This window comes from Salarias fasciatus, chromosome 14, assembly GCF_902148845.1.
Source record: "Salarias fasciatus chromosome 14, fSalaFa1.1, whole genome shotgun sequence".
In the NCBI taxonomy this organism is placed as follows: domain Eukaryota; kingdom Metazoa; phylum Chordata; class Actinopteri; order Blenniiformes; family Blenniidae; genus Salarias; species Salarias fasciatus.
Window position 1 is genome coordinate 13,537,547 of NC_043758.1, and position 22,723 is coordinate 13,560,269.

The 22,723-nt window shown below is 43.3% G+C and overlaps 2 protein-coding genes across 2 annotated transcripts in view; one reads left to right on the forward strand and one right to left on the reverse strand.

Moving 5' to 3' along the window:
- Positions 1–386: 386 nt before the first annotated feature.
- Positions 387–12,543, reverse strand: nmd3 (NMD3 ribosome export adaptor). Its single transcript, XM_030108488.1, has 16 exons — positions 12,456–12,543; positions 11,992–12,071; positions 10,788–10,922; positions 10,600–10,696; positions 10,057–10,137; positions 9,433–9,561; positions 7,031–7,121; positions 6,274–6,352; positions 5,698–5,794; positions 4,493–4,610; positions 2,926–3,071; positions 2,563–2,675; positions 2,400–2,472; positions 2,092–2,198; positions 852–922; positions 387–659 (listed from the first exon to the last, which is right to left on the reverse strand). Exons 2-16 carry the CDS (start codon positions 12,033–12,035, stop codon positions 526–528), a joined length of 1,515 nt encoding a protein of 504 aa, XP_029964348.1. The 5' UTR covers positions 12,036–12,071; positions 12,456–12,543; the 3' UTR covers positions 387–525.
- A 1,211-nt stretch (positions 12,544–13,754) lies between these two features.
- Positions 13,755–22,723, forward strand: part of ppm1lb (protein phosphatase, Mg2+/Mn2+ dependent, 1Lb) — a 47,557-nt gene continuing 38,588 nt past the window's right edge. Inside the window, exon 1 of the mRNA XM_030108070.1 lies at positions 13,755–14,650. Coding sequence (XP_029963930.1) covers positions 14,252–14,650 — 399 coding nt within the window. The 5' untranslated portion in view covers positions 13,755–14,251. The remainder of the gene's footprint in view (positions 14,651–22,723) is intronic.

Sequence of the window (22,723 nt, forward strand, 5' to 3'; positions counted from 1 at the left end):
GCTGATTCAACAGCATAATTGTGAGTTTGTATTTTTTGGAGAGAACTTCCAGTTCTAAAATACCGCATACCAATTTGGACAACTGAGCCACATTACTGAAGTTTGCATCTGTTTCTCGTAACTACAGATCACACGACGACGCCGCTGCGATTCATTTGAAGCTCCAGTCTCCGCTGTTACCAGAGCAGGTGCTGAAAGGCCCAGAGAGGATTTGAATATCTCCCACTCTAACCAAATGACACCATTCACAGACTGTTGGCTGCAAGTGTGACTATTTGACTGAATCAAGTCTCATTTGTTTATGATGCAGAGCACCCTCTGGTGGGCATTAACAGAACTGCACGCAAAAAAACCGTGAAATAAATTCCAAACTAAAATCCAGTTCATGTATTTGGATGTTTATTAATTCATGTTTTCGCCCTGCGAGGACGACTGGATGTTTAGACGCGTCAGTGCCCGAATCAGTCCTCACGTCCAAATCGGATGTTGTGCCGTCGGCAGTTCGGTGTTTCTCGGCGCAGACATCTAGTCCGTCATCATGTCTGCACCCTCTCCTCCTGTAGCATCTGCCAGGCTGAGCTCCTCCATCATCTCCATCAGGGAGATGCGAGGCGCTCCGTCGTCGTCGGTGTCGCTCTCCACCGGGATCTTTGACGCATCTGAAAAGGAGAAAGTCGGCACCTGCTGGTGAACTCCGCAGCCGATCAGCCACAACAAACAGCTGGAAACGAGCCGGATCAGGAGCCTCAGCAGCTGCCGGCTTTCACTACAACCTCATCTCAAACCCCTGAGCGTCTGAAACCTCTGGGTCATCACTGAAAGAGGAAAGAGTGCAGTGACCAGCTGCTCACCTCTGTAAATGTTGACGTTCTTCCTCAGAGCCTCATCTTCCTCCAGGTCCTCCAGGAAGTCTTGGTATTGTCTGAGGGCAAAAAACAAATCAACACGAAGCCATCTGGCAGGAGGAAACATTCACAGGATATCTGGCTCCTTTGGCACATGAACTATTCACCATGTCCTGCCTTCAGTCCCCATTTGAAGATTCTCAACTGTTGCTTTTGGTAATTTCCCCTCTGGAGACGTCTGTGTTATCCTCAGCATTTTCTTTTTTTTTTTTTTTTACTGGTTAACAATAACCCACAGGGGGCAAAAAAACCCCACCCATTTCCTCTTTTTAGGTTTTAATTGTCAGGCCCTGAAGTGGTGTACTGGTTAGCGTTCTTCCATGAGAGGGTTTGAGCGGTTCTGCTTGGGGAGAGTTTGTTTTCTCGGCATGGAAGATGAAATTTTATGTTCAACATCAATTACATTTTTATTTCACAGCAGAAAATCTGTTAAAATTGGCTTTCCGGGAGCTAAAGTGGGAGTGCGATGATGAGTTTCCTAAAATTTCTGTTCTGTTCCGTCACCTTTCATTGTGACAAAAACCAGCTGTTAAGTGTATATTTCATAAAGTTTTTACTTTAAAGATTTCATTAAGTTGCCTAAAACTTGTGAAGAGGACTTTATGATTATATGAAGAAAATATTTTATTTCTGAAGAAAACAAAATTCAAATGAAATATGATAAATAAATTAGATATTTTTACACAACCCAATACATTTTTAACCTAAGAGATAAATATTTGGCTGATTGTGACATACACAGGAAACAGTTCTAAAAGCTGGATGCCGTACTCCCTGAACCATTTCACACTAAAATCATATTTTCTACTGGTGTTCCACATATTCAGTGTCAATCATAATCTTATGAACAACAAACAAAGATAAGAGCTCAGTTAATTCGGCCTGCCTCACACAGCCTCACACGCCTGTCTGGAGCCTCACGATGGTCTGAAAACACATTAGTGAGCAGCACTAGTTGTTCTGACCCGATGGCTCTGGACATCAGTAAAAGTCAGGTCTAATTAGACTGCAGCTGTAAATATTCACAGGAAAACTAGAAAACACATTCATCTGTGTTTAAAGACAGATGTATTAATCTACTGTTGACTTAAAAGCAGCATTTAAAGCATCGCAGGCTGTGAAAGAGGGAAGCATTTTGAAATTACATCTCAAGGGAAAAGGACTGAACCAAATGCTCCTGTCTCACCTCTCGTCGTCGGTGTCCATGCCCTCACGGTCTCTGGCCATCTCCTGCAGCTTCCAGTTCCTGCGCTTCACCCTCCGGCTGCGGTCGTAGCTCTTCTTGATCAACACCTCGGATCATACAGATCGAGCATGTTACAAACAGGCTACGGATTCTTCTGTTGATGCAATCAACATGTGAAGAGCGCGTTTATTCTAATAATTCCATTAAACTGCATTCCGGGACGCCACTAGGGGGCAGTGTTACACAAGTCAGAAAATCCATCACAAATCCTGATTTAACTGAGCGGTTCAATAATCCAGGCGCCTCACCACATCGGGAACGTGGTGCGGGTTCATCTTATTCAGGTGCTCGTCGTTGATGTTGGAATTGGCAAAGTCGAACCTGAGGCGGGTTGAACGGAAATCAATTCAATCAGAGCCCTGATGACGATGTGACAAACACGCCAACTGCCCGTCAGCCCTCAGTGCTCACCCCAGCACCAGGTCTCCGATGTTCAGCAGGTGTCCCAGGAATGTGCGGCAGTGATACTGCTGGCTGGTGTCCATCTCCGACGTTTTCTGCACCCACACCTCGGCCAGCGTGTGCTGCAACGCACACATCTCCAGCTTATCACACAGTTGTATCAATAATAACAACAACAGCACGGAGAACAAACCGCAAACTCTATTGTCATCAAAACAAAACACGACAGTGTTTCTGTCGCTTTGGCTCGACTCCCACATGGCGGTTCAAGGATAATGCAATGGTTTGCTATTGATTTTGCTTTCAGGGAAAGAGCAATGTTCCCCCATAATGCAATCTGTTCTGCACCAACACACACGCGTACATACACACCTTGTTGGATCTCACTCCAGCTCCAGCACCCAGCTTCTGGTCCCTGATGATGTCCAAGTCCATAACGATGAACTCCTCCAGCTGGCGTGGGTTACAGAGGCTGTTGAAAGGGTATCGCCAGTACGTGTTTCCGTCCACCTCGGCAACTAGCGAGCAGAATAACACAAATGTATTATTAACAGGACGACCCCCGCAGGACTCACCTGTGAAACCCAGGAAAACAAGAGCAGAATGCCATTAATAACGCACATTTTACCTATTCTCATCTCAGACACATTTCCAATAATTGGCTCATTTATAACAGCAAAAAACTCAAACTCAGACATTTAGAGTTCCTGTTTCAAAAAAAGGGGTTAAAAATAAAAAGGAAACCGACTTTTCTGGAAATGCATTTTTACTTCAAATAAACTCGACGGGAGAAATCCATTCTTGTCTCGGCTGCAAATAAACCTCACCAGCAGATAAACAGAAACACACATTTCAAATACGAGACTTAATTGCCAACTGCCGCTGAATGTGCCGAACAGCCTTGAGGCCTTCTCCGCCGCGCAGCCAGCTCAGGAAAGAAGAAGAAGAAAAAAAAAAAAGTTGTCTCACAAAAATAGCCAGCTCTTTGAAGAGTAATCAAAAGCGCGTGTGCTGGCTCGCAAAGTCAGAATTCAGCCGGGGAGCATCTCCGCCTCTCACACGGTGACTGACTGCCGCTGATCCACAGGAAGCACGTCGTCACCGGTGAACTCTGTACTGGAGTTAGTCTTAAATTCCTCCAGACAGAAGGACTTAAGCATGACGGTGCACACGATGTACCTGACACTGAAAATATGGACGGCTTCCCGGAAAGGGCATCTCCCGCGATGAACATGTGGTCGCCAAGCTGAGGTCAGCTCAGTTCCACTCACATCACCGCAGCCATGAACAAGACGTGCTTTTTAACGCTGAACACTAACCGGATGGTCATCCATCATCCAAGAACCCGCTCTTGGCAGGTGATAAAAGGATCCATCTATCCATCCATCTATTGCCGTCTACAGTAGTCAGATTTCATCGAAACAGATCAATAAGCCACATGATCGCCACTTCAAGTGGCTTGTTAATTGGTAAAGAATTCAGTCACCAAAGCTGCTGACTGGGCTGAAAGACTCCGTTTCACCCAAAAGCTCAGACGTTTGATCGATTCCATTAAACCAGCTGCCAAAGGCCTGCAGAGACGGAGTCATAAATAATCTGTGACTGAGTTTCCAAAAAAAAAAAAAAAAAAGGAAATTCTAAATAACTATTAAAGTCTGTGGAAAAGAAGCTTAGCGCATCCTTCTTCCCGAATCAAGTCGCATATTTCATGTCGATCATTGATGCCAACACATTTTCTGCTTACTTGACCAGGTCAAGTAGGTTTAAGAAAAGGAGGAATATGAAATTAAAGTTTTGTTTTAAGCAAGAGTTGACTCTGGAATTTGTGAGGAAAGGACTTGTGACTTTCTCTGGGTCCTTCTTCCCGTCGGGGTAACTTAAAAGTAGACACTTTGGGTCAAGGAAGACCTGCCTCAAGTCTGGCTGTAGGAGTACTCACCCTGCAGGGTGGAGGGATCGATCAGATGGATGGTGCTGGTGACACGGACGCACACACACACCTGACCCATGTTCCCCAGGCTCTGCGCCAGCCGCGGCGAGAGACACACCACGTTGTCCTGGAAACCAGACGCAGTCAGATAAAAGGTCAAACTGAGGTCGGAGAGAAAAGTAAAGGACTTCAAACTCGCTACGGAAGAAACAAAAGATTTTTCCGTTGGAGAAAACTTTTAATTCGCTGTATATGTCCCTGCACGCCCTCCATCGTTCCGATACGCCGTGAAAACCAGCTTAACTATTTGAGACGGGACTAAAGCTACATGTCAAACAGGATTATGCAGCTATTGAAAATGACAAACACACACCAAACAGGAATCCCGAGTCCTGCCTCACTTTCCACATTATAATATTCTCACGCTCGAGTCAGTCACTTAATAGCGCCTGTCAAAATCAGGTTTTGGAGACCGGCGGGTTTCTGCCTGCAAAATCGGCAGAAATACAAAAAATTTCCATCATAATGTTTAATTAAAATAAAGGTTAGAGTAATGACGATGAAAGTGACATTACAGTTCTGGCTTGTGTAATGAAGCGAGCAGAAATATAGAATGTCCGAATGACGGCAGTGAATTATCTGATTAAAGCTACACTAATTCAGATTATTATTATTATTATTATTATTATTATTATTATTATATCACCTCTAAATTATGAAACAAAGATCAAGAAAAGCAGCTGAAATAGCTGAAAACTACGGTTTTCATGTTCTTTCACAAACAAATTAGGTTTACAACTGAAAAGTTGAATTTGTGAAAGGGGGTATGGCGTTACTGCTTCACAGCAGGAGGATGAAGGCTGGAGTCTGGCCTGAGGCCTGACAACGCAGAGTTTGCAGGTTCTTCTGCTGCCAGCAGGACGTTTTTAATGACGCTCCCATTTCTCAATTTCTCACCAGAGTCCATAAATATGCTTAAATCAGAAGGCATCGGCGTAATAATCCTGATAAGCGTTTATTCTGCCATTTACCCAATACCCATAGAGGGTGGGAAGATCCTCTCTCAAGGTAAAATAAGTACGTTATATAAAATGGGTGGAAAGATATTTATCATTATTCTAAGGCAGGTTTTGACAGTCTTAGAATTTCGGATCAGAGAAAAGCAAGTTTTGACTGAAAACAGTGGTGCGCTCATGAAAAGCCAAACTGCATACCTTGCAGACCGGCACGATCTCCACAGAGAAGGTGCTCTTATAGTTGTATGTGTTTGAATGGATATCATGAGAGATGAGGCGCTGGGACGTCTTTGACCTTTAGAAATGAAAAGAAAGCTTTTGTTATTGCCTCATACATTATTCACAGACGCGGCCCGGTCCACGTCGGACAAATCATAAGAGTACAAGAGCTTAAATGCAATAAGGCGCACCATGCTGGTGGATCAGAAGCACATTGAGCAGTTTAACCTGTCTGGAGGTCAAATCAACAGAGCTCCACGTTCCGACGACTGATTATACCAACCCTCTTTTTTTTTTTTTTACATTTGTTTGATAAATTCATTAAACACACTCATAAAAAAGTAAAAGTGACAAACTAAGATATTTCACAGGTTTGAAACGGACACTTAATCACAGCGATCGATACAACCACAAGTTGTAGGAATCGAATTATGTCCACATTCTTTTTTTTAATCTCTATACCGCTGGATGGAAACATGAGATCTGAGCGCATGCAGCATGAATACTAATGTTGCGTCCTGTGTTTTCACAGGCCGGGGCTGAGGTGGCGCTCACCTGCAGGGCACGGTGCATTGCAAGAAGTCCACCATCTTCTGAGCGTGCTGCTTGGAGCCGTAATAGAAATCAATCCCGTCTGAGGGAGAAGAGCAACACCATCAAACACACTCGGCCAATAAATTCATCACAGGCGTGCTTCACGGGTCGCCGCCGCCGCCGCCGCTGCACAACACACACTGCCGGCACACCAGAAAAGCACATGAAAGAAAAATATGGCGGCCACATGTTGTAACCCCCGTAAAGCTTTTAAGTCGTGCCGAGACATGGAGATGATTTAAATTTTAGAGCATCGGGCCAAACACCCCCCCTCCTCCCCCTCCCCCTCGTCACAGCTCCGTCCAAAAGTACAGAGGGCTGCTGCTGAGCAGACGCTCGGTGCAGAGTCAGTGTGAGCGTGGAGCAGCAGTCGGGTACTTGACAGTGCAAAAAAAAAAATAAAGCAAACTTGCTCTGCAGGAAACCGGTGGAGGCGACCGGCTCTGATTACAACAACACACTGATTAGATGCGTGACTCGCGGCCCCCTCTGCGGCCCGCACGAGAGGCGCTCGCATGACTCGCCGTTCGGCACGGGGAGAGAGAGAATTAACAGTCAAACACGTCGTTATATTCTGCCTCTTTGGAATCCGCGTTAGTTTCACGACATGAAATGATACCAAAAGCTTCCCGGTTTACAAGACAACAACTGAAGAGACGTCTTTCTCTCAAAGACGAGCACGCTGACATTCATTAAAAGAGCTCAGATCTGGACTCACCGTGGATTTCTTTGATGTTGAGGGAGTTCTGGTGGAGTTTGTGCTTCAGGATGAGCTGCTCCAAATAGTAGAAGGTCTTTTTATGAACGGTCTGTTGGAAATAAGAAAAACCTTGGTCACATAATCATCGTCCCTCCGTTTCTTCAGTCGATACAGAGGTGTCAGATATGACTTCTGCAATTATTACTCCCAGCTGTATGCTTTTACCATGTAAACTGGCATTTATGTTTCTGTCAAACGTGGATTTACAGGTTTATTTGCCTCGATTTGAAACAGTCGGGTGTGATGTGGGTAAAACTGTATTCAGGACCACAGGTCAGCTCGGGACAAGTGAGGAAAAGAAGCAAGTTCTCAGATTTCTTGCCGCAAGGCTTTCCAGAAAAGAAAGTGTCTATGACTTTTACACAAAGGTGCTGAATTAAATGCAGATACGAACGAGGCATATTAAAACTGGCTCTCTATAGCAGTGGCTCAATAGATCAGTGAAGCGCAACCGAATTATGTTTGAGCTGTGGAATTTGTCTGATTAAAAATAAGATCTAATTCATGCGGCCCGATTGCAAGAAGGTCAAACAGGAAGTACCGTAATTAAAAAAATGGATTCAAACTCTTCCACGAAAACTGGCCTGAAGTGAACATCAAACAGACCTCATTTAGCCATTTTTCAGGGAGGGAAGTTTATTCTGTTTTTTTTAACCTTTGTCCAATCTAAAAATAAGTTAATGACGATCACATTATACACAACAGCTGCAACGAGGAAAATCATACCAATCAATGCAACATTTAAAAAAACAGACTAACAATTAGAGACTTAATGAACCTATTAGCTGTATTCAGGATACTTTTCTTTGTAAAGAATTCATTGTAAGGCAGTAGCACTAGTTGTTGTATGAGCTGTGTCAACAAGGTTGTTGACATTTCATAGAAATTCTCTTGGGAATATACACTACTGGGAGAGCCATTTAAGCGAAAAAAATCTAACCAATTTTAGTCAGTTTGATACTTATTTCAAGGTAAGCAGGGTTTTCATTTTTAAACAAGATGTTCAATCCATTCATTGAGAGAAATATGCTCAAGGACACTTCAAAATAAGCGGAGGAAGATGGAGGGTCAATCCTGCAACCTTGCGGTTGAGAGACGACGATCGATGATCATCGATGATTTTATATAATGACCTCAAAAGGTCAGAACACGCCAGCGATTAGCCCTCAACACCATGTTCATTATGTTACCCTTCCAGGATCGTCAAGAATTTTCCTATAAAAAGTTCACATTTCTGCTTCTGCAGTTTCATGGAAACCCGTCCTGCATTGATCTTCAGCTGCACCTTTCACACAAGCTGCCAAACACTGTGAGGCTCGAGCGGTTCGAAATACGCTCAAACAAGTGATTCTACTTCCCTCAGAAAGGAATGCTTCATCAATCAAAGCTGAGCATGAAAAGAGAAACAAACCAAATGAAAGTGAGGGAGAAACACCAGTGTTTGACAGCATGAGATGAAGCTGCAGATACTTCAAAAGTTCTTTCAAGTAGGAGAAAAAAAAGACTGAAGTTGTAATCAGAGTCAGTCTCCTCAAGCTGCTCGATTCAAAGTAAAGACAGGGCACACATCAGGGACGGTTGTTTTTTATGCTTTCACTTTTCAGATGAATGAGTGTGATAATCATTTATTCAGGTGAAAGCAGAATCCCAAGTTCCCAACTATAAGCAAACAGCTGTAAATCACTTGATCTACAATTGGACAGTCATGATATGAGGAGTTATATTTTGATAAATCAAGTTGTTCGTTTGTAGGCTTGCAGTAATCACAAGCAGAACTAACAGCACAAAAAGATCGACGACGATGTCCTAAAATGTGAAGAAAAAACTAAAAGGAATCTGAAACTAAATACAAGGCAGCATTGCAGCAACTGCAGCTTTACCAAAGTGTCAGCTGACAGGAAAACTGAAATACGTGACATGAAGACATTAGAAGACTTTCAGTCCTGAAACGATTCCTCGAGTAATTCCATAACTAAAATGTCTCCAGGCTGAATTCTCTGCCTCGAGGCTTCCTTTAATTCACTGCTATGAACACGGAGCGCTCACTTACGTTTTTGATGCCGTAAAGCGCAAAGCACGAAATGCTAAACGGAGATGTTTGTTGTTTCCTCGGGCGAGCAGCCTGGCGGCCAGTGGGGCGGGTCGCCAGGAGTCGCTTGGCCTGCGCCGTTGTTGTTTATTGACTGACTTTTAGTATTTCTTTTTGTCATGTATTATTGTTAAAGTAAATCAATCTCATTTTTTATCTGATTACTTGATTAATCAACAGAGTAATTGATAGCCGCTGTCCTGACGTTTTGCTTAAACGGCAGCAAATGTGAGTCTAACCGGAGTGTAACGGGAGATGGCCAAACACCGACCTTCTGCCGAACTTGAACCACGGCCTTCCAGAAGTCTTTGGCCTCGACGCGGTGGCAGTCGTCACACATCTGGTACTGCACGACAAACTCCACCACAAACACCTGCTGGAGGATCGCGCCGTTCATCACCTGGAGAGGTGGCAGAAAAAACATGTTATAGCTTCAGGCTCGACACTGATCACAAACAGTGACCGAGCTGTTCAGAGAAACAAAAAAAAAAAAAGAAAATCTTTTGACAGCAATCGAGGACACAGATTTCTAAAGGTTCTACAAGAGTCTGGACAAAAGAAACGGCCCCGAGAAGCTCGGGAATCAGGTTCTCAGTAAAGGTCAAGGAGATGAGATGACAGCCGGCAGATAGACTGCCGAAGTCACAGAACTCAGCGTTAAACACACCTAGCAGTTGTTCTTCCCTCAGATGTGAGCAGTGTCTGGATTTCACACTGTTAGGCCATCCCAACGAATGACCGTTTAGGAAGCAATTTTACAGAAACAGATGGCAAATCAAACGGAATCCACTGCCTGATAAACCTTTGGACTGAATGCCCCTTGGTTATCTGATGGATTTTAACACAGTCTGAATGTCACCTTCCCACACTGATCACTTCCGCTCTGTTTGCTCACCTCTTTCTGGATGGTCAGCTTAATCTTAATCCTTTTGGAGTGTGGCTCTGTCCACAGGAAGCCGGCATCGATGAGACGCACCTGGGAGGGAAAAGAGGCGCCGTTAAATGGATGAAGTGGCAGAGAGTTCCTGCTGATCACACACATGTGGGAAAGGTCAATATTATGAAGGCGGCTTTTATAGAAAGAGTGATATGTTTAAAACAATAAATACAATAACGACGCTTTTGGGTGTTTCTATCTTCTTTTTTTTTTTACTGTTGCTTTCAGGGGCCACCAGTGTGAACAGTCTCTCTCCACCTTTCTCTTCTACTATATACATGAATCTCTCTCGTCTACTCCTGCCTGGGAGCTCGATTCCCAACAGGATTTGTTCAATATGTACACCAACTGAATGCAGAAATGTAGGAGTTAAACGTTCCCTCAAAACATTTCACTTTAAAATGCAGAAAATAAGTAACAGTCTGAAACCTTGAAAATATTCAAAGTCAACCTGTAATGTCAATTTAACTTCATTTGGGAGACACAAAGATTCAGACTCACTTTGGTCATCGAGCTCTTCAGTTTTTTCAAGCAAAGAGCCAGAAGCTCCCTGGACTCCAGGGCACACTGCACCCAGCTGGCTGGGGGCTGTAAATACCTGCAGGGGGAATAAAGCGCATTAGCGCCTGTTCACTCAAACTCAAAACGAGAACAATGTCATGTTGAGTGCTGTGCTGCTAAAAACTAACCGTTCACACTGTTTGCAGAAGTGCACTGTGACTTGTTTTGGGATTCCCTCAGAGATGTCGACCTGAGTCCGCAGGCAGGCCACACACATGTTGGCTGGGTTGGGAGGAATGGGGACGCCACAGGTACAGCACAGGCTGAGGAAGAAAGAAAAAACACAAATGAGGAGAACAGACTGGAAATTTTAGGAAAGATGGCACCTGAAAATCATCAGTGCTGAGCAGGAACAGACTGACTGTCAAAGCAAAAGATGGAATACATTACTTACACATGTCATATATATGTACATGTGTCAGTTAAGTCAAAGTTAAACAATACATTTACAAATGTAACTATTTTGTTGGCATCTGACATATGGAATATACCTAATTACTATTCCAATAGAGGCTTCATTCTGTAAGGTACCACTCTTATCTGCCACTGAGCAGGGTCCAGGAAAGATTTTCCATGAAGACAATAACATAAATCAAATCGTAATTACTAGATTTCTGTTCATTTGAAATGATTTCAATTTATCATGCTATCTAAACTCATCACAATATTAAAATCATCACAATACTAACTCAAATGTCTACATTTTTTAAAAAGCGTCTTGCAAGCAGTGCTTCAGGGAGTAACTAGAAATGACAAAACAGAAATATATTGACACACATACAACTCCACGATGTATTAGTGTTTCATTAAACTTTTACCGTATTTTTGTTAATATCCAGAAATGACACAACTTCCATTTTAAAACTTAAAAACTTAGCTTTTTGCCAAAACATAATAATATTTTTAAGATTTATTCTGCAAAAATACAGACTCTAAAACTTCAAATGTGTTTTTTATTGAGATAAACTCAAAATATTTTGGCTTCTGTTGAGACATGAAGTCCCTACTGACAGCAGTGTGATATTAGAAGTTTGTTTCTAATATTTACAGCTTTCTCTAATAGTGTTTTTCTGATTTATTGACACGAACCACACTAGAACCATGAATTAAACATTTTTATTGACCTGATTCGTATACAAACCAGAAGCTAAAAGCAGCACTTCAACCTCAATGTGCTACCTGTGATCAAGATGAAGTGGTATAAAGCTAAAAGATAAAGGACAGATTGTTGCTGATGATGATTGGCAACTCATGGTCAGGAAGCTGTTATACTAGAAACACACATTGTAATAACACAAACTCTACTTTTGTCACGGCACATTTCTCACTCACATATGTCCCTGGCTGCTTTGGGCAGGGGCCTGCATGTATTCCATGGTTGTCAACTGTCAGCGGATCAATTCCAGCGATCTCTGAAGGAAAACACAGAACATGAGGTAATAAGACTACAAAAGTTCAGACAGCAAAAAGGCCACTGTAGCAACACCAAATGCTAGCATGAGAAGTTTGATTATCAGTATGGACAAAATATTATTTACGCTCGCAGACATTTGTTGATCCGAGTCAAAACAACAACAACAACACAGAATTGAACAACAACATGGCAGAAATATGTAATTTAAAGTAAAAGCGAACTGTTGATGGTCTTCATTCTCCATGAGACCGTTAGCATCGCATGCTAAAGAATCACTTATCGACTGAATATTTGAGATATTCGAGAGGGAAACAATCAGCAATAATCATCCTAAAGTGTTCTAGAACAACCAAGGCAACAAGCGAGCGATGACAGAACTCACAATAATAGTTAAGATGTGAAATCCACAACCAAAAGTCCTGCTAAAGCCTCCACGTTTTCCCCATCGAGGAGCCACGATGACGGCTGCAGGACCCCAGGACTGTCTGTGGCGCCTGAGTAAAATTCTGTGAATACGTTCAAATGATTTACGCAAATATCTAACTCTTATTGTTTACAATGCAACACTTCATATAATCCGTGTTTTATTTTGCAAAGACAAATTATTGTATACAGGTCATGATTATGGAATTAAGACAATCATTTATTTTCTTTATATAAAGTTCCGTCACGTTTTAAATGTGCCACCGAGGTGGACTTGGCACTGCAGGTTTGGATTTTTCTTTGTTTTACTTTAGTTTCTCTGTCTCTCTCTCTCTCTCTCTCTCTCTCTCTCTCTCTCTCTCTCTCTCTCTCTCTCTCTCTCTCTCTCTCTCTCTGTGTGTGTGTGTGTGTGTGTGTGTGTGTGTGCGTGTGTGCTTTGTTTGATTGTTTTTGCTCTTTTTATTGTTTTATTCCTACTGTGATTATAACTGACCGAATGAAAGTACTTTTGCACAAAAGTTGTGTGTCTGAACATGAGCTGTTGGACGGCCCAATAAATCCTTTTCCCTCAGTGTGAAGTACAGTTTAGTTTTGTTGTCAGCACTTTCCATATATTGCACCAATTTTTTGTTTTGTTTATGTTTTTATATATGTGGAGTATAAAGCAACTGTGTGGCATTATTCGTTCATTAACAACACCTGTGATTATTTTGTTTTCATGTACCACGTTAACTTTGACAAACTGGATGCAAAAAGGATAGTCGTCTTTATGGGTTTATTAATTTATCTTTCTTACAGACCTTGGAGTGTTGCATGACCCCTGGTTTTGTTTGAACAATACCCAGAAATGATCAGTGACTTTCTTAAGACCCCAGAATTTTCAGATGAATGAGATTTGATCCTCATTCACACTTGTCTCAACATGTACATGATACTGTAATCACTGTTGTAAATGGGTCTGTAATTACAAACTTGGTGCAGCTGGAAATCCAGTGGCATAGTTCGCTGAGGGGTTACTTTATGGAACCCTGAAAAGTAGGGAGTGTGGTTTTAACATTTTAGTGTTTTCAGTATCTGCGTGCACCTGTGGTATGACTCTTCCTTGGTTGCCTTCAGGTGCCGTGGGAAATTTCCACAGCTGGCGCTCCGTTTGTCCTGTCTCTCCAGTAGGAATGCCATGTGACTGAGAGCGCTCGGACTCAAGTGCGCGTCTTTCCGAGCCGCACCTGAAGGCAGCAGCGGCGCTCGGAGACGCGGCCGCGGACAGTCGCAGCCAGTGTGGCAGCTGAGAATGTGAGGGCTCCTGCTCACACCGCTATTTTCAGGACCGGGGACGGCGACAGTCTGCCTATACCCACAAGTCGGCTCCAGCAAGCTTTCTGGCGCTCTGTCAAGTCCAAACAGGAGCGGTGGGATTTTCTGTCCGGGGGTGTCGGTGCTCCTCGGACGCATCTCGGATGGTCAAGCCGCTGCTGGTGGCTCAGCGCGGGGCTGCGTGCTAGAAGGAACCATCCCGGAGCAGCGGGCTGTGGTGCGGTCCGCTGACACCGCGCTCCCCTCCCTCAGGCCCGGCGGGTCCCGGTTTGAAAATGCAGTGAAGTGTCACCCGGACGAGTCACTGCGATCCCGAATGCTCCCCCCGGTGTAAATGTGCCAGTTTCGCCGCGACCGAACCAAACGCGACGATGGAGTGAAATCCGCGGCGGGGGCGAGCGACACACAACCTGCCGCGATTTCCTGCATGTAAACAAATAAATGATAGAGGATACGATGACCCTGCTGTCTCTGTTAGGTCGGATCATGCGTTATTTTCTGCTCAGACCGGAGACTCTGTTCCTGCTGTGCATCAGCCTGGCCCTCTGGAGTTACTTCTTCCACACGGACGAAGTGAAGACGATCGTCAAGTCCAGCCGGGATGCGGTCAAGATGGTCAAGGGGAAGGTGGCCGAGATGATGCAGAACGAGCGGTTCGGCGGGCTGGACGTCCTGGACGCGGAGTTCTCCAAGACCTGGGAGTTCAAGAGCAACAATGTGGCCGTGTACTCCATCCAGGGCCGGCGAGAGCACATGGAGGACCGGTTCGAGGTGCTCACCGACATCGTCAACAAGACTCACCCCTCTATTTTTGGGATTTTTGACGGCCACGGAGGAGAGGTGAGTGTGGAGGAAACGCAAACTGTAGTCCGTGTGTTCGGATCCCTAAAGGGCGCAGTAAACGGCGCAAAAGAGTGCTCTTAAGTGATTTTCCCGTGTTTCCGTGTGTTTTGTACCTGAGCTGTCAGGTCTGGTTTGAATTCTGCTCCAGGATCTGCTGCAGTTTTAATGAAAAGCATGAATGAGACAGGAAAAAAAAAAACGGGGTAAGTGTGACTGCTGAGCTTTCCTCATGTGGATTCAATAGGAATGAGCTTTCCTTAGAACTAGCAATTCATTTTCTCCACAACTTAATAATCAGTTTGGTAGACAGTGTCAATTATTCACCACAAGCAATGCATCCCCAGCCATAAGGATTCCTTATATCCTTACATTGCATCCTCAGGGAGTTTCAGAGTGTGGGAAGATGTGGAGCAGACCGTGCATCCTCCCACTCCACACTCAAACGATGGACGTGCTTAGTCTCAGGCCAAGGACTTTGATTTGGTCCTAATGTTTTTCACACCATAAGATGCTAATAATGATGGCCGTTGGAGTGCATCAGAAATGCAAGTCTTTGGAAAGACTCTAATAAATCTTTATTGTCTGCAACTGTTGTAGCTATTATGCACTTTACAGAAAGGCTTGTTTAAAATTTTTATTTAGTCTATATAACAATAATCAGTTCAGTTCTAAAATATAAAATAAAAGTCCTGATGGGAGCCCTCCACCCTTTATTTATTGGTGTCAACTCATAAACCTTCATGGATCATTGTCCTGCATGTTTTATGTCCCCACAGAGCCTCAACATTCTTGATTTTAATTACTGGCTCATTTTATGGCTTTGTGCAGAACTTGATAAAGGCACGTTCAAGGGCTCTGACTTACTTGTCCACACACTTTACCGGTTTTGGTAACGAACTCCAGAGCTGAGAACTCGTTTTTCATGTTGCTGTGTCTTATTGAGTCAGATCAGAAATGCGAGTTATTGATAGGTGTGTCAGCTTTTTGGCGCTTCCTCCTCCTGTTATGAGAACAAACAGAACACATTAGACACATAGTGGCTCCAAGTCGAACCGCCTCCTCAGCATCCAGGAGTCGTGATGGTCAGTATGTTAGTGAAGCGAAGTTTAACCCTCAAGTCCCTGATGTGAGTAATGGATCGGCAAAAGATTTAAGTGGGGAAAGTGAAAGCCAATGCTTGTCTCCACTAATCACCGTCTCCGTTGGTCCTTGAACGCGGCCTCTAAACCGCTGATTGCTCCTCGGGTGCCTAACACTTTCAATCCACCGCTCCCGCGGGATGTTGAATAAATCTCCCTCAGTGAGTCACAAAGCGTACACACTTCCATTGAACAAACATAGCATCAAAACCCTACTGCAGTTAGACATCACGGCCCCCGCTAACAGAAATAAACTGTGCACACACATCCACAGTACTTGGTGATACAGATGTCCCGCACCTGATTTGTGAGTCAACTCACGTCAACATTTTCCCGTCTGCTGCTGAGGTGCCACGGTGAGCGTGGCACGCCGCTGAGGAGCCACTTTACGGGAGCCAGCTGCTGACAAGGTGCCACAGGGTGCCAGGGCTGGATGCGGGAGGGCCTTGGCTTTACTTTAAGGCTGGATTATCCTGTCAGGGGGCACAGATGACCTGCTGTGTTCTCCTTTTATTGCTCCTTGTTTTTGTCACTGCTAAGACAATATATGATCCTATTTTGTCTTGAAGTAAGCCTTCTGTCTTGCACATCATTGTATGTGTGCTTATTTTATTCACCAATTGATTTAGGATCAATACATGCAATTAAGAAATGTAGCGTTTGATTTTTACAGACAGAGGTTCAGGTCAGGTTAGAAGACAGGATTCACTTTAAAGTAGCGCTCTATGACATTTAAGTAAGGTCACTTTTTTGCAATGAGTGGCAGTAATGAGTCACGGGGCTTCAGAAATGCTTTTGTTTTTGGTTGAAATTTTCAGTGGCTTTAGCTTGTGTTGAGCTTATAACTGAATTCATGCTTTTATTCTTATTGGGCACAAATGGCTGGATTTACAGGACTGGACGGGCTGGAGCTCGCTGCGTAGCCTGATAAATCTCTACACCTATGATGAAGTAGAAGAAGCACAATGAAAACCCCCAAACGCAGTTTAACCGCTTGACGGACCCCATAAATAACTGAAGAGGGCCATTGATCGCTGATGGGCTGTTCACTGTCCTCTCTCCGTCCGTCCGTTATTCAACTTGCTCCTCATGCCGGGACTGAGTAATGTTTGGCACGAGCGCGTTAATGTGACGCTGCACTCAGAGTGACAGTTTTGCATCGCAGCAGCTCACGAAGAGACCTTTTAAGATGTTTTAGCAGCACAGACAATCTGAGACGACGCCGCAGTCAGATGGAAACACAGACTTATGAAATCATTAGTACAGACGAAGCAGATTCATCTGCTGAAAACACACACCCCAGCTGAGCAGACGGCTCTTCTCTTGGGTCCTGACAATCGGCTGTCTTCATTCTGATTTCGACTGCCGTGGTCTGATTGAGGCTGAACGATAGCGTGCTAAAAATAGTCGGCCAAGAGGATGGAGGTGGCTGTTCTTTTAGGGGAAATTAAATTTTGGGCTGCGTTGCTGACTGCTGCAGCTTTTGACCAAAAGCGGTCATTGGATTGTTTTTCCCAGCGGCCCTCTTCCTCATGCTTCCTCCCGCCGCGGAGTTCATTTTTAGAGATCAGTGACCTAACCTGCTATCCCCACCACAGCGACCACACGCATGTTTTAGGCTCTTGAAGAAATCCTCTGTGAGGAGGCGAGATGTGTGTGTTAATCTGACAGAGAAGAATGAGAAAATGAGTGGGTGAGCTTTGGTGGTGAGAGAAGCAGAAGGTTAAGATTTGCATGTTTGAGAGGGAGAGTTTGTTTTATCCTTACATGTCCATAGGCAACAATTTACACTGTTTTCATTTCCACACCCTCTTTTGAAGTGTGTGTGAAATTGTTTCCAGCCAGCAGCCTTTAAAAACAACTTTCTCTAATTTGGATTTTTGATTTTTTTCTTCTTTTTTTTTTCATTTTCAGCCAGAGGGCAGTGAGGGAAGCAAAGGGATCTTGCGTGGCTCAAGGCAACACCAGGAATACTGGCTGCCTCAGCTGGCTAGTTAGTGAGGTGTCACACGCTTGCATTTCTCTCTCTCTCTCTCACACACACACACACACACACACACACACACACACACACACACACACACAGCCACACTCTGCACATCTAAATCATGCACAGGGTGCTAAAGCAGTGTCACACTTCTGTCAACATCTGTCTCGCATCTGAGATTTAATAAGAAAATCGACACTCCTTAAAATCTCGCCTGGAATCCTGCAATAGCTAGGACTGTATTTTTACAGGGATATGAGTATGCCGGCTAATTAGAGCAGTGATTTAGAGAAGAACCTTAAGGGAAGAGGTAGTGAATCCAACTGCAATTAGAGCTGCACTAATGATTTTTTTTTTTTTTTTTTTTTTACATTGATGAATCTGCTGATTAATTCATCCACGTCAGCTTCTCAGCGTTCACTTGGCTGGATGACGAGAGGAGAACCGACAGTGAGAAACCTCGCGTCATATCAGAGTCGAAAACTTTCATTATTTTGAGGGACACAAGAAAAAAAAAAAATCATCCCGACCAGCGGAGGGCTAAATTGAAAATGAACAATTATTGTTCTTATATCCTATTTTTTTTTTTTTTTTTTTTTTTTTTTTTTGTATTTACACTTGGGAAATGGTTGTATTTGATCTGCAATTATTTGTGAAATTTTTGTATTTATATTTTGATTAAGTGAAATGGTTGTATTGAATTTTGCTTTTTTTTTTGTGATATGTTAACAAATCTTGACAAATTGTCATTTATTTTATGTTGATAGGGGCAGACATCATAAGTCTCACTTCTTTCTGTTCCTTTTCATTTCTTTCTTTTAAAAAAGAATGAAACAAATAAAATCAATCAATCAATCAATCAATCCTGTCTAATAGCATAACAAATAAGTATCACTACTAATGTAATGAAATTCCAAAAATTCTATGATATTTGTGAAAAGCGAAAAACGAGCATAAATTGAAATTGACGACTAAATTGACCTTTTCTTTTTCCCATAACTTGGGAAAGAAATGATTTATTGACTTAAAAAAAAGGCTTGCTGGCCATAGACACTGCGAATGAGGGAAACGTGGCAAACAGGTTAGGTAGTTTCACTTGCTGGTCAACACTGGATAGATTTTTGAAAAATCTTCTTATCCGTCTTTGTCATTTAGAACTGGAGATGAAAAAAAGAGGAGCTTTTGAAAATTTGGAATCAGTCTGGCTAGTGATTGAACTCCTGTCTTATTTGCACTGACAGACAAAGCAATTGCGCTCATGTGAAAAATGACCACATAAATGGATCGTGAAAGCTTTTTAAAACGGCCCATATTGTAACCTCCAGTGACTGCAGCAATTACAAGAGAGCAACTAATGAAATTTAAAATGTGATCAAAAAAAAGAGCAAGAAAACCTAAGGATAGTGTGGGAGACTATCAGCCATAATATTACAACCACTGCCATCAGGTAGCGCTTGTTATTGCACTGGATGGAACAGGCAGCAACATTTTCTTCTAAAAGAAGCAGAAAAACTCGTAAAGCGTCTGGATTTTAATGAGTTTACTGTGAACCTAATCGATGGCAAGACGTCTGGGTCATTTGCCGCTGAAGACCTGCGTTGGTCAGTCTCGCTCAAACGTGGCCTAAGAAAAGAAAAAAAAAGCAGCCAAACAGCAAAGTCGAGGCTCAGTGATGCCGGCGGGGAGTGAGAGCTTACCCATGTGGTCTCATTCAACAGAATTACTGTCACTCAAACTGCAGCAGAAGTTGATGTTTGTTCTGGACGGTGGAAATACACAGTATCGGATCTGTGGTTGTTGCTGATACTGTTTATTCACCAAATTGTTGCCCAACAAACAGATCATACGAGTATGTTATCATGTGTTGGTGCTATTGAGGGTATTTAATGTACAATTATGTATAAGATTTTGGGAATCAGTAAAAATCATGAGGAAATTGTTGAAGGTACTGTATTGGTAGATTCTTAGTGCATGCTTTTAGACACTGCTTTCATGTTAGACCTAGAAATATGAGGAATCCACCTTTTTTCCTTTTGCTAGTAAGTTGTTGATTAGTTCCATTTAATTCTCATGACTGTTGCGAGATGATAATGTGCTCGGCTTGATGTGAAGACTGAGAACCGGTGCAAACGGCTAAATTATGTCTTTCCTAAAAACTCACGGCATTAGGATTAATGTGCGTTTGTCGAGGTTGCAGAGGTGAAATGATGTGATTAGATTAGCGAAGAGGGAAAACCGCATGCTTCATCAAGTTACACTCTGTTCTGCTACCTGGCCAGAACCAATCGCTTCACTACGAGATAAAACATCATTCTGGGCTAGATACTATCTGGAAATCTCTTTCTTCCCTTTTATTCATTTCTTTTTCTTTTCACTTTGCAACAGCGTATAACACAGTAGCCCCCCATTCCCTCGAAAATGATGAACAAGCAAAAAAACAGGAAACCAACAAACAAAAACAGGTATTTTACCAAGCTACTGGGTCATGTTCCCCAGCAGGCCTGTTTTTTGAAGATAGTGGAATAAGGGGTTCGTCACTGCAGAGGGCCATTATTTACCCATCTCCGGGTAGTTGAAACACATGCGATAAATCTTTTTCTGATATGGAGTTGATGAAAGGGTTCCATATTTGGTGCAATTTATCTTGCTGATGTTTTATTGTGAATGTTATTTTCTCTCAGGGAAGATCTGACCACAGCTCACACATCCATCCGTTTCCTCTGACTCTTAAAATACTTTTTCTGTGTGAGGGCTTTTACAATTTCTGCCATTAAAATGCTTGAATCTATGAATCTCCAGTGATTCATTTTAATTCTCAAATTTTTAGGGCGCTAAGCTTAGTATAAATAGCTGTGGAAATCGGGGTACTTAAGTCTGAAGGATGTCTTGAATACATAGTTTAACTTCCTCTGAGAATTCTTATGTATTTCATCTGCAGTGCCAGAGTGTCGCCTCCCTGACTGTATGCTTTTATTATATCTATTGAGGTTTTCTGGAATCGTGTATGTTTGCATTAAAGACTTTTATTGCGTTTACGTCAGGTGAGTGTAAGTAGTTCTCGGTTGCGCGTTCCTCCACAGAGATGTTTTCACCTCGGCCCTCTCTCCCTGCCTCCAGCCTCTTCTCAGGTGTCTCTGTCCGCCTGTCAACCAGACACTTATGTATTTTAGAAATCAAGCTCCTCTCCAGTCATTAGTTTTTTTCTGTTTTAGATTTTGTTGGCATGTCTGGAGTTTGATTTTGTCGTGCTTTAATAAAGCTTCCTCATTGCAGGTATTTAAAAAAGAGGTTGCGGGGTATGTTCAGTTTCGTCAGTACCTTTTGTGAATTGTAACGATCTGCTTTCCATAGCCCAACATTTAAAACCTCCATCTGTTTGTCCTGGGGAGGAAGAGTTATTTACTCCATATTGGGCTGAAGACAAAGAGAAAGTTGATTTTCCTTTTTCCCCCCCAGATGTTTTTTGACTTGGTCCCACTCTACAACCATATTTCTAACAATGAGGGATTTTGTGTCTTCTTTTTTTTTCCATTTTGTTTTGTGACATCGATATTGTTCTCAACTCTAATGTTGATTTTTGTTGGTTTTCGTGGCAGAGCAGACTCACACGCACCCTTTTAGCAAGTCGCCATAACCGGAAATAGAGATCTCTCTCTCTCTTTTTTTTTTTTTTTTTCTTTCAACCTGTCTTTGCCCCACACGCCGGCTCACACATAACAATGCAGATTCAATTTTCAGACTGCGTGAAATCCGCCTTTAATGTGAGGATATCCATCTGCAATCTCGGCCGCATTAAATGTTGGCCCAGTCGGGGGGGATTTATCTGTTAAACGGAGGCTGGTTTTTAGCTGACACATGGGAATAACCTGCATGAAAGCGATAACCTCGGGCTCTCCATCCATTAAATGGCAACATGAGCCATTTGTTCCTCACTGGGATGGAGGGAGCCGGCCCGCCCCTCCCCGTCCCTCCGCCGGGCTGCGACTCCAGGCCCTGCTAAATTACCTTAACTGTGGAGCACAGAGAAAGTCATTGACTGCGAGTCTGGTTAAGTTAAGAGCGTGGGCCGTTCCTCTCGGCCCGTTTTGCCATCCTATTAGCTTTTGTTCTACAGACTTCTTCTGTCATGTCTCACTCTTTGATGCGGTTTTCGATCAATGGTGTTTGTTTGTGAGTGGGATGGTCTCTCACTGTGATGGAGGCAGCAGGAGAGTTAAGAGCACCCCCTCCCTCCCTAAAAAAAAAAAGAGCAAAAATAGTGCTGAAATCAAAAGCTCGATGGCCAATTTTAGAGGGTTTCAGTTTGTCCTCGGCTCACCTCTGCTTCACGATGAAGCGAAAGTGAGCTATTTCATTTTCAGCTTCATTATTCATGTCTTGAAGTGCCGGGTTGGACATCTGGGAGTGACTGAGCAGCATAATTCATCAAGGACATTTTATGGAGGAACTTATTTGAATTTCAGGTATTTTTTTTTTTTAATATGTTTATGTGCATGTTTGCAGTTTCCTGCAGGAGCACATGGTGGGTTATGTAGCTTAGATACCAAGCGGTTTGAATTTCTCCTCAGCTCATTTTCACTGGAGAGATGAAAGAAAGACCCGGCATGTGACTAATTGCACTGTTGGCATTACAGGATTAGAGAGAGAGAGCGAGCGAGAGAGAGAGAGAGCAAACAAGGAGCAGGCGGGTGGGAAGACCAAGGACGGCAGTGTGTGTGCCCGAGAGTATGAATATTTATTTTGTGTGTGTGGCTTGGAAGCATACAGAAGAAGCCGTTTTCCCCTTCATGAGGGTTCGGACGTCGACGGTTCAAACGAGGATGAGAGGGCCAGTCTGGCGCCGCGTTACAGGCGGAGATGACTTCAGTGTGAACGTGAAACGCTACGGGCCTATCAGGAGCAGACACCTGCTTCACACTGACTGTGCCCTCACCAAGGTGTATA